Raw genomic sequence first — 13,120 nt, 5'->3', positions numbered from 1 at the left:
TCTGTAGCATTAAAAAAAAAAAAAAAAAAAAAAAAAATTGTAATATGTATTTATATATAAAAAAAAAAAAAATTGTAATATGTATTTATATATAAAAAAAAAAAAAAATTGTAATATGTATTTATATATAAAAAAAAAAAAAAATTGGAGTATTCAAATTCTTTTTATAGATCTATAATCAACTTATATTAGATTCATAATATATAAATTGGATTATATTCCATATTCTTATATAATCTAACACTATGAAAATTAATTTTCATTTTTCTTATATCACTTATATTATTCTCTTTATAATATAACTTTCCTATATTTTTTTTAATTAATAATATATTAATTATTAATTTTTCTTCTTTGTAGTATATTAACACACAACTGTTTATAATATATTAAAAGTTCTAGAACAATTCTTATGTAATATTTTATGTAACATAAGGAAAATTGTGCATTAACCAATATAACTAAAAACTTGAACAATATAAAAATAAATGTATTTTTATGTTTAAAATAAAATAAAAATAAAAATAAAAAAGCATGTAAATAGCTATTTTTCAATTAAAAAAAAAAATTAGACAATAATAAATAATAAGTATATAGATACAATAAAAATTTTAATTGAATATCTATCTTAGATAGGAGAATATTACATTATTAATATATATATATATATATATATATATATATATATATATTCATATATTTTTTTTTTTTTTCCATTTTTCTTCTTTTCTTTTCCCTTGTTCCTTTATATCCATAGCATGTGATTTGATGTAAAATAAAATGTTATTTTTCATGAACACCCCAATTGTATATATTTCTTTATAGAGTTATTTACCATAATCACAAAAAGAAAACTGCATGCACAAAGGGAAAATAAAAGACAACATACTAAAAGAAAGAATGAAACAAACAAACAAACAAACAAAAAAACAAAAAAACAAACAAATAAACAGAATGAACAGATTTGTTTTATTTTTTTCATTTTTTATTTGAGCTTTTCACTTATTATAATAATAATTTTTTATTTTGTTATACCTTTTATTTTTGAGCTTTATTTTATAAAAAAAAAGCTATTTCAATATTGGTTTTATTAAAAAAAAAAGAAGAAAAAAAAAAAATATAAGAATAAAATTATTCATAGATTTATTATATTTTATTTTATTATTTTTTCCTTTTCTCAAAAATTGAATCTAACCTTCCCAGAAAGAATAAAAAAGAAGATTATAAATAAAGTAACCATATTTTTTTCCTATTTACATTCAAATGGTATATAAATATAGGTATAAAATAAATATGAACCTTAAGAACACTTATAATATGGAATATATATATATATATATATATATATATATATATATATATAAAGGTTTTTTATACATAAATAAATAGATACCCTTCTATTTATTAATATGTTATTATTTTTTACAAATAAAAATATTGTCAATATACCTAATTGTATAACTCTTATATAATTTTAAAGTAGTAATATAAAATGTTGGTTCCAAATGTAAAAAAATAAATATAATTATATCATAAAATTAGCCTTCTATTTAACTTCTATTTACTTATAATTAAAGAACAATGAACTACTTGATAGGTTAAGAAAAATATTCTTATTCATTATTATTATTATTATTATTATTATATATTTTTTTGTATATTTATAATATGATTAACTTGTAAGGAATAATCTTTTACACTTTTTTTTGTACACACTAAAAAGATTAACAATAAGTGTGATAATATAACTTTCTCTTTTTTTTTTTTTTTTTAATTTAATATTTGAATATAAATAGTCATAGATTCTCATAATTAAATAAACTAGATAGGTTCTACAAAATATTTATTAATATAAAAAAGAAAAAACAAAAACAAACAAAAAAAAAACAATAAGCTCACATAAACTATCATGTTACATTTCGTTAAATGAATACATAAAGTGTATGAATTAATAATAAAAACATATATATATATATATATATATATATAATATATTATAATAATATTTTGTTACGGATATAAAAAATCTTTTCACCATTTTAATAGATCTCATGAAATATTAATAAAAAAATATAATCGTTTTTTAAATCTACTTATTTATTATTATCCTATATAGATTGTAAGTATAATATATATGTAATATTTTAGATAAGTGAAAATTATAATATATATATATATATATAATTAATTTACCGAGTTTATATTCAAACATACAACTTAAATTTAATACTCTCCTATTTTTCATTAAAAAATAAAATAAATAAATAAATAAATATATAATAATAATAGAGGGTGTTAGTTTATTATTATTATTATTATTATTATTATTTTTTAATTTATTTTATAAGTATTATATAAATGTATATATATATATATATATATATATATATATATTTATGTATGGTGTATAAATAAATTTGTTCTTTTCTTTTTACATCTGATTTTATATTATTATTTAAAACTGTAAATTATATATAAATATAAATTTTTTAATTATACATATATATATTTATATCAATTATATATTATCAATTAAACTGTAACTGATTTTTTTTTTTTTTATGTATCAAATATATATAAACTTAATATAATAATTATAAAGAAAAAGGAAATATATATTGATTTATATATATTTTTTATTTTCTTAAAATCTTTGATGGTTATTAAAAAAACATGCATGGAAGAAGAGCAAATCGAGCGCAAGAAGAAGAGCAAGCAAGGTTACAAAAGGTAAAGGAATTAATTCCCTTGGTTAATAATTTAATTAAAAAAAAGAAAACGAATAATTATGATAAAGAATATATTGACAGAACGTCGCTTATATTAATGAAATGTCCTTATCTACAAACATTGTGGAATTATAGAAGGGAATATTTTGAATATATTAAACCAGAATATTTAAAAGGCAAGAAGGAAATTGAAGGTATTATATAATTATATATATATGTATGTATTTTTTTTTTTTTTTTTTTTTTTATTGTGTATACCTTCTTATCCTATGATCATATAGTTTTTATTTTTTATACCTTATGTTATATAATTTTTATTCTTTCATGATTTCTTTTTATTGTAACAGATGAGAAATGTGATATGACGAAAACGTCGGAGGAATTAAAAAAAATATTGAAAGATGAAAACAACATGGTGGAAGATATATTGAACACATTTAATAAGTGTAATGAATTATGGTTTCATAAATTATGGATTATAAAATATGGCTTAAAAGACAATTTAATAGATATGAAAGATTTGTTAAATGAATTAGAATATTGTAAAAGGTCCTTTTATAAGGATGATAGAAATTACCATTGTTGGAATTATAGATCTTATATAATATCTTGTATTCATATTATACATAAAAAATTAAATAATATGAATAAGGAAAATAAAGAAAATAAAGAAAAGGAAAAGAATTTAGATGAAACAAATAAAACACATCAAACACATCAAACACATCAAACAATTCAATCAAATCAATCAAATCAATCAAATGGATGTTTTAATTTTGATGTATATGAAACTAATTATAAGTTATCTAAAATGTTAATTGAGAATAATTTTTCAAATTTTTCAGCATGGTTTTTAAAATATTCCTTAAAAAAATCCATAATAGATACTAATAATGAATTAAATTTAATAAAGAATGCTATTTTTACTGATCCCTTTGATCAAAGCTTATGGGAATTTTATAAATGGTTTCTTTTTCAAAATGGAAATGACAAAGAAGAAATTCTGTTCATTCTTTTAAATAATAATACTATATACCTTTTTTTTCCAAATTTAATTAACCTAAATATATCGAAATGTATATGTTATGATAATAACAATAAGGAAATAAAGGGGTCGTGGGATAAACATATTATAAAAATAAATAATAGTAATAATATTAATGATAGTAATAATAAGGAATCTTTTGTATTTTCATTTACATTTGATAAAAATTATTTACTTTTAGGTAATATCCCATATATTAAATTTGTCTTATATTATTATAAATATAATATATATGTACCACACCAAATACATTATGAACAAAATATATTAAAAGATATATACAGATTATATAATAATTCTTCAAAAGAAAATAACAAATATGAACATTCTATAATTTACCAAATTGATATAACAAAAATTTCAAAGTGCCAGCTTTTTAATATATTGTTAGATAACAATCAATATAATAGAAAAGGCATATACCAATTCTCAAATAATATAGATGATAATAATGACCAAAACAAAATATATTATAATTTTTATAAATATATAAATTCTTCAAATATTCTCTTAAATATAAGTACCAATATGGACTTACATTTATTAAATTTAGAGCTGGAACAAATTAATGAGTTATTGCTTTTAGAAAATGACTGCAAATTTGCTCTATACACAAAGTGAGGGAATAATATAATAATAATAATATATATATATAATTATTTATTTATTTATTTATTTATATTATTCTACTTTATTTTAAATAATATTATTCTTGTAGGTTTGAAATATTGAAAAGAATTGAACATTTTGAAGAGGCATTAAAAGTACTAGATTATTTGAAACAAGTTGATTTTCTTAGATTAGAATATTATAAAGATCAAGAAACTGAGATTCTAATAAAGTAAGATGTGTATTTTTTTTTTTATTTTTTAGTGAATCCATCCAAAGACAGATATCACTTTTTTGTAATACTAACCATATTAATATATATATAATTGTGTATATTTATATTCTTATGCAGGAAACGTATCCATGATTATTACGAGACTTCTGAAAAGGGTTAAAAAATATATATATATATATATATATATATATATATAATTTAGATAGACCAATATAAATTTATATACATATATATGTGTTAATTATAATTTTCCTTTTATTTTATAATAGGGAATAATAATGAAATGCTGGATTTAACTCACATGAATATTAAGAGTATTATATACCCCCTTATGATCGAAGCTTTCTTTATACTAAAAATTGATTTATCAAATAATTCCATATCGGAAGGGTAAATATATAAATAAATACATACATAAATGAATATATAAATGAATATATAAATAAATATATATATATATATATATAAGAAGTATAATATTAACATTATTTATCTTATATATCTTTACCTTTACAAATCATACCAGGTACAACGGTAAAGGGACATTAAATTTTTTATATAATTTGAGGGAACTGTGTTTGAATAATAATAAGTTGAAGAATTTTATTTTTCTTATGAAAAATTTATATAATCTGAAATTATTGGAAAAGTTATTTATAAAACGAAAATAAAATATTTACATATAAAATGTGTTACATATATATATATATATATATATGTATATAAATTTTTTTTTTTAATTTAATAAATTTATAGACTTGATGTAAGTAATAACCATTTAGTGGACATGGAACAAGACTTGGATCAGTATGAATTTGTAATTTTACCTTCATTAAAGTAAAAAGAAAAAAAAAAAATTGTTATTGTATCAAATACATACATATAATTAATATATATATATAAATATACATATTTCTAATTTTTTTTTTTTTTTTCTTTTAAGGTATATAAATATTAGTAACACAAACATTGCTTTACTATTAAACGAAAAGTATAAACACAAAAATATCCTGAACACCTATAATATTGTTAGACATAACAATACTGTTGTGTTATCAAAATTATAATAGCATATATACGTTTATAATATATATTATATAATAATTAAAGAAATGTATTAATTATAAAATAAGTTTCATTTAAATCTTTATTGTATTGTAATATATTTTTTTTTTTTTTTTGTTGTTTGTTTTTTTTCAAAATGATGAACTTTTTTTTATTTTTAAGTGTATTATATTAAGTTATAAATATAAAAAAATAAAAATTTATATTCAAAAAAAAATATATACATATATATTTATGTACGTTAAAAAATATGTAAACAAAATGTACTTCACATTATATATATATAATTTTTTCTTTTTTTATAAATGAATCACTAAAAAATGAACAAACTGTAAACAAATAAATGCAACATCAATTATTTAATCGTCTTATTAAAATAAAAAAAAAAATACATATGCATATATATATTATATATATATATATATATATAGAGCTATATTCATATGAATATTTTAATTATGAAAATAGCTTGAAAAATATATGGATATACGGACTTTTTTTAACATAAACACAAATTGGTATAATCGTAATAAAAATATTTAATTAGACAAATGAATATAATATATAAATATGTATATTTTTATATATATGTATATATAGTTATTTATTTTATTTTTTCCCCATATGTATTCGTAAAAAATAAATATATATATATATGTAGATTTTTTTTTTTTTTTTTTTGAATAGGAATATTATAATATACCATATCGTATATCTGAATATAATATTTAATTACCTAATCCTTTATATAAAAAAAAAAAGTTTTTTAAAAGATATTCAATTTCAATTTCAATTTCAATTTCATTTTTTTTTTTTTTTTTTTTTTTTTTGATAAGCAAAAGTATTAAGTACATTATTTTAATTTAATATAAATGAGGACGACTTTTTGTATTAATTAATATTTATTTTTTCTAAGCTGTACTGTTTTTCAATATTCGTATTAGTATTATACATATAAATAAGATTAATGTCATCATCTGAGATAAATAGGTCATCTAAAATATTATTATTATTGGACACATTAACATTATTATTCATATTATGATTATCGTTAGTATTAATATTAGTATGTGCAACATCATCTATTTTATTATTTATATGATTATTCATATTATTAATATGATTCTTATCATTCGTGTTATGATCCTCTTGATCATTTGTATTATTACTAATTGTCTTATCTAGGCACTTTAATTTTTCATTTGTCTCTACTTTTCCATTTGGATCATTCTCATATTTTAATAATAATTCATTATAGAATGGATAAAATTTATATAGTTTACCATTTTTTTTATTAAACACTTTATTTCTTTTAATAACAAAATTATTATTGAACTTTAATTTATAGAAATGGTTTTTATGTCGTATTGTGAATATATTCATTCTTAATAATATTTTTTCATCATTTATAATTTTTTTTTTAATACAACATTTGCAACTCTTATCCTTTTTCTTATCGTTCATAATAAAATATTTAAAGTTTATTTTTTTATTACTGAATGGATATTTTTTATTTTTCTTAACCCATTTGTTCATATTTCTATATATTTTCTTCACATTCAATTTGCTATTTTTGTTGGAAATACTATCCAAATTATCATTACTATTATTAATAGCACTTTGTATATTATCATTTTTTGTTTCTATATATTCTTTTGTATCATTTTTAATATTATTTACTGCATGTGATTTTTTATAACTTCCTAATATATTATATGTAGTACCTTCTAAAATATATTCCTTTCCATTTAACATAGAGTTATTCGGTGCCTCTTCACCTATCTTTTCATTTTTTTTTATTTCTTTATTTTTCTCTTCATCATTTATATTATAGTCACAACTCTTATCTTGGCTCATCAAAGGAACAGCAAAATATAAAAACTTTTGATTATTTGAAAAATATACACTTGCTTTTTTTTCTTTGTCAAGTTCATATTTAAGAAGTTGTAAAATGCATTTTAAATTATTACTACATGTTTTATATGTGTTTGTAAAATCCTCAAGTAAAAAATAAATATTATTTAAATCATCAAAATACTTTTTGTTCATATAATTTATTGATTTCTTTTTATAATGTTTACGAACATTTGATAAAAAATTCTCATGATATTTATTGATATTATTATTTAAATGATTTATATTTTTCTTATCATAATTTACAATACCTTCAATATTGTTTATATCATTACTTAATATTATATCATTTAGCAATATTGTATTATTTTCTGTGTCCAAATTTCTTTTATTGTTTATATAGTTAACACAATTATTTTGCTCCATCTTATTTTTCATAATAAGCAAATTTCTTTCTTCATCGTTATTAAAATTGTATATATTTGAACCATTATTTATTTTTTTTTTTTCGAGCTCTTCTTTATGATCATTTTTTTTTTCCAAATTATTATTACATGTAATTCTTTGTACATATTCCTTTAAATTAGATTCATACAAATCATTATAATAACACGAATTATTTACATCATCTTGGTTTTCAACTTTAATATTATTCGAATATATATTATTTTGATCCTCATTATATTTCTCCATATTGATATTTTTTTCATTAGGAGATGCCTCAAGAAGTGTACTATTATGTATATTATTTTTATCATTTGAAAATGAATTAAAATTATTATTATGATCACTATTATTATTATTATTATCATTATTATTATTATCATTATTATTATATATGTCATTTTTGTTAATATACATATCTTGAGTATTATCATTTTTACTAAAACATTCCATATCAACATGACATTTATCCTGTTCCATTTCAACATGATCTTTTTCTATATAATAATTATTTGCATTCAATATACTATTGGATTCATTTAAGTTTTTATTATAATATATAGAAACTCCAGTTTTTTTATTCCATTTTATTATATATTCCTTATCCTCTTTTCCTTTAGTTGTAATAATATTATCACTTCTCCATTTCCTTTGTGTATTTAATTTATTTTTAACATATAAAACTGCTTCTTCTTTTTCATATGTAGTATTATTACTAATATCTTCATTGTTAACTTGATAATTACTCCTTTTTACATTTTCTAAAGCCTTACAAATATCTCTGTTTATATATGATTTGATATTCCCTACATTTTGGATATTTTTAAGTAAACAATTTTTATTTAACTTTTTAACTTGTTTAATTATCAGTTCGTCTTTTTTAATTTTGATTAAACTAACATCTTCATTTTTTTTCTTCTTAGTCTTCTTATTAGATAAATTAATATTACTATTAAGAATAGTTTTTATTTCTACTTTTTTATCACAACGTTTGGTAGATAAAAATTCTTGGTTTTGTAAGATGTCACGTTTACATTCACATTCATTTTTATTATACATAGAAGAATTTTCATTTAATAAATTAGATATGGTACATATCCTAGAAGAATTATTATTTAAATCATTTAATTTCATGGGTATGTCTACAACCTTACTATCATTTTTATAAACATTTTTTTTTAAATTATACAATTTACATTTCATTATGGTACCAATACTTTTGTTATATTTGCCATCATCTTGTTCAACTTTTTTCAGTTTTAAATTATGTGTATGGATACATATATTATTATTTTTCCCCCCTAGTCCATTTTTATAATTTACTAATTTATTTGATGGGTTTAATATTATATTCCCTTCATTCATATTGTACACTTTTTTTTCCATGTTTTTTTTTTTTTCATTTAGGTAAATTGGCATATTACTATTATTTTGATATATAAAATTATTGTTATTATTATTACTCATATTGTTCATATTGTTCATATTATTGATATTGTTCATATTGTTCATATTGTTCATATTATTTATATTATTATTATGATATATAAAATTACTCTTATTCATGCAATTGTTATTTTTCTCTTCATTTATATCAAAAATGATTCCTTTTTGATTATTCTCTAATATTCGATGTTGCTTAATGTAATCGATTTTAATAAAATTATCCTTGTTAATATATTTAGTGGTATTATTTTTTATGTTCCTCTTAAATAATTTAATATTATTTTGTTCCATGTTTTTTCTACAATTATTACCGTTATATATCAAATTTTCCATAAGATTAAATTTGTTCATTTTTTGATTAACTTCCATAATTTTCTTTTTTGTACTACCATCATCTTGTTTATTTACCTGTTCATTATTATCAATTGATAAAGTTTCATTTTTTATATTTTTCTTTATCATATTATTATTTATATTATTATTTTTTAATAGTTTAGTGTTTGTTATATTTGGTTGATTCGTTTTTTTAACCATATCACCAACCACATTTACATCCATTTTTAAAACATTTTTGGATTCTACTATTTTATTAAGTAGATATGTTTTTTCTATTTTTTTATCATGATTATTATTATTAATAACAATATTGCCATTGGTTTGAACCATTTCATGGTGAGGGGCATTGTTTTGATAATCATAAATGCTTTTATTGTTACCTTGATTAAGATTAAAAGAACTATCTTCACGTTTGGGATTTATGTTTTCATTTATATTATCAAAAAAAACATTGGAACAATTCACATTACAATTATCATTATTATTATTGTTATTATTTTTATTAATATTACTAATATTAATACTTTTATTTGTTATAATATTCTGTTCAGTTAAAATTTTATTATTCTTATTCTGTTTATTTGGTGAACATTTAGAGTAATCATCAAAATTCTTGACATTAGTAATAAGAGTATTTAAATTTTTATTATTAATATTATGACAATGACAATACATTTTGGTACCTTCATACATACAACTTATACAACCAATTAAAGAATTTCTGCAGATTTTATTTTGAGAATTATTTTCTTCCATATTTTGTTCCTTCTTGGAACATTTTAGCTTTTTATTATTTTTAATTTTATATGATTTATTATTATATCCTTTATCCCTACAATTGCTTTTTGATTTTTTTTTCTTATTCTTACAAAGGGATTTATACGATTCACATGAAGAAACATTCATTGAATGGGAAGAAATATATTTACTTGATGAGCTATCTTCATCAAAATCTTTTAAACAGTCATTATTCTTTATATCATTTCTTTTAACATTATTAGGATAATCGCTTTTAATATTCATATAGTATTCTTTCTTTTCATTGGTATTTATTTTATCATCATTATTTATATTTCCCACCTTTGAATTGTTCAATCCTTTATAATTTATTTCATACTTTCTTTTCTTCAAACCAACTTCACTTTTTTCATTCTTATAATAATAATGATTATTATTATTATTATTATTATTATTATTATCAATATTATTAATATTATTATGATTATCATCATTTTCCTTCATTTTCATTTTATTTGTAGCATTATTCTTAAAATCATTTTCATAAAAACTATTTTGATTCATATTCTGCACACTTTGTTCTTCTGATAGTGTTTTAAAAATATCCATACCTTTCTTTTCCATCATACGCCTTTGTTTAATATATACTTTTTCGTTACGCTTTTCAAAAGAATTATTATTTATATTATTAAGTAAAATATTATTTTTATTTATATTTCCTAAATTAGTTGCACTCATATGTTCCTGTTTTACATAATGGTGAATGCTAAATGGATTTCTTTCACTGATTTTTTTTTGTGAACATTTTTTAATATCAGCAGCATTATTATTATTATTATTATTACTATGAATATTAATACTATCTTTAATATTATTATTATTATTATTATTGTTATTATGAATATTTTTATCATTTATATTATCATTAACAAATTGGTTGTCGTCTTTATATTTTGAATGTTCGTTCATCTTATTTAGATATATATTATTTTGTTTGTTATTTTCGTCCTGTTCATATATTTTTAATGTTTCAAAGGAATTCATCATAGATTTATATTCATTATTTTCTTTCAGATGTATAACATTTTCATTTCCATTATTAAACCTATTTAAATTATTTATTGTATTGATTTTTTTTTTCATTATGTCATTATTTTCATATATATAACCCTTTAAATTTGGAGAAGTATCATATGAACCCTTTATCATGTAATTTTTTTTCATATTCACATTTGAATCAATTTCTGTAGAGTCATATTTTAATCCCTTATTATCATAAGAATATTTATTCAATCTTTTATTTCTTAAAAAATTTATTATCCCAGTATTTGCATTGTTATTTTTATTTTTGTTGGATTTATTAAAAAGGTTGTATATATTAAGTTTATGTGTGCTTTCTTTTTCTTCATGAGGATAATTGAGTAATAAATTATTAGACTCACTTTTTTCTTCTTCAAAATCTAAGTTGTACATTCTATTCTCCAATTCTTCTTCGTTAGTTATAGCAAGTGAATTAATATCATTATTAATAATATTATAATTATTAGGATTATTATTGTTAATATGATGACTGTTATTGAGAATATGATGACTATTATTAATATTGTTGTTGATGTTGTTTTGGTTTTTGTTTTGGTTTTTGTTTTGGTTTTTGTTTTGGTTTTGGTTTGGGTTTGCTCTCATAATTTCACTCTGAAATTTTATATTATCGCAATTTTTATTCATACATACATTTTTATCATAAAGCGAATATTCCTTTTTCATATCACTATTATGAATCATAAGTTTGTCGTTCTCCATATCATCATCGTATAAATAATAATCGTTATTATATATATAATTCTTATCTATCAACACTTTTTTTTTTTCTTTTTTCGTTTCACTATTATAATTATATCCTTCTAATAATGAATCACAATTATAATTCATATTATCTTCTATTCCTTTATTTGTATTTTTAACTATATTATTATAATGATTATTCATCATATTAATAAGTCCACAATCATTATAATTCATATTATAATCTTTTATAAACTCACTTCTAAAGAATTTATTATCTTCTTTATTCATTCCTAATAATGTATTCTTATCCTCCCCAGGTTTTTCTGAATATACACATTTCTTACCACTTCTTAAATCATCTATCCTCCCGTTATAACTTAATAAATTTTCATCAACTCTTTTATTTATTGAACCATAACAAAAATAATTATTAATGTGGCTATTACTCTTATGATAATAATTATTATTATTTTTACCCTCAAATGTAATATTATCACATGTTATATACTTATTTACCTTTATATGATTATTATTTGTTTTTATATCACAAAGATCTACATACTTGTTTTCGTTTCTATTTTTTTTCATTATATTTTCTATACTATATTGCACTGCATTGTTATTCTGCATATTCTTATATTTCTTACATTTATTTTCTTATTTTCTTTTTTTTTATTAAAAAAATTTACTCTTTAATTATTGTACATCAAAAAAAAAAAAAAAAAAATAAGAAAATAAAAAAAAATAAGAAAATAAAAAAAAATAAGAAAATAAAAAAATAAGTAAAAAATTTATATGAAATAAATTATACAGTATATATGGAAATTCACTAAT

The 13,120-nt window shown here is 18.4% G+C and overlaps 2 protein-coding genes across 2 annotated transcripts; one reads left to right on the top strand and one right to left on the bottom strand.

The window, feature by feature from the left end:
* Positions 1 to 2,673: 2,673 nt before the first annotated feature.
* PF3D7_1442500 (geranylgeranyl transferase type-2 subunit alpha, putative) lies at positions 2,674 to 5,685 on the top strand (the record flags this gene model as incomplete). Its single annotated transcript, XM_001348541.2, has 8 exons — positions 2,674 to 2,923; positions 3,077 to 4,391; positions 4,493 to 4,615; positions 4,736 to 4,773; positions 4,888 to 5,008; positions 5,145 to 5,267; positions 5,375 to 5,455; positions 5,562 to 5,685. 8 exons carry the CDS (start codon positions 2,674 to 2,676, stop codon positions 5,683 to 5,685), a joined length of 2,175 nt encoding a protein of 724 aa, XP_001348577.2.
* Positions 5,686 to 6,574: 889 nt separating this feature from the next.
* On the bottom strand, positions 6,575 to 12,916 carry PF3D7_1442400 (conserved Plasmodium protein, unknown function; the record flags this gene model as incomplete). The annotated part of the gene is made up of 1 exon (XM_001348540.1): positions 6,575 to 12,916. The coding sequence occupies one exon, from the start codon at positions 12,914 to 12,916 to the stop codon at positions 6,575 to 6,577; it is 6,342 nt and encodes a 2,113-aa protein (XP_001348576.1).
* Positions 12,917 to 13,120: the final 204 nt, after the last annotated feature.

This window comes from Plasmodium falciparum, assembly GCF_000002765.6.
Source record: "Plasmodium falciparum 3D7 genome assembly, chromosome: 14".
Classification (NCBI taxonomy): domain Eukaryota; phylum Apicomplexa; class Aconoidasida; order Haemosporida; family Plasmodiidae; genus Plasmodium; species Plasmodium falciparum.
The sequence above is the reverse complement of the archived record's forward strand: the minus strand, read 5'-3'. Positions and strand labels throughout refer to the sequence as shown.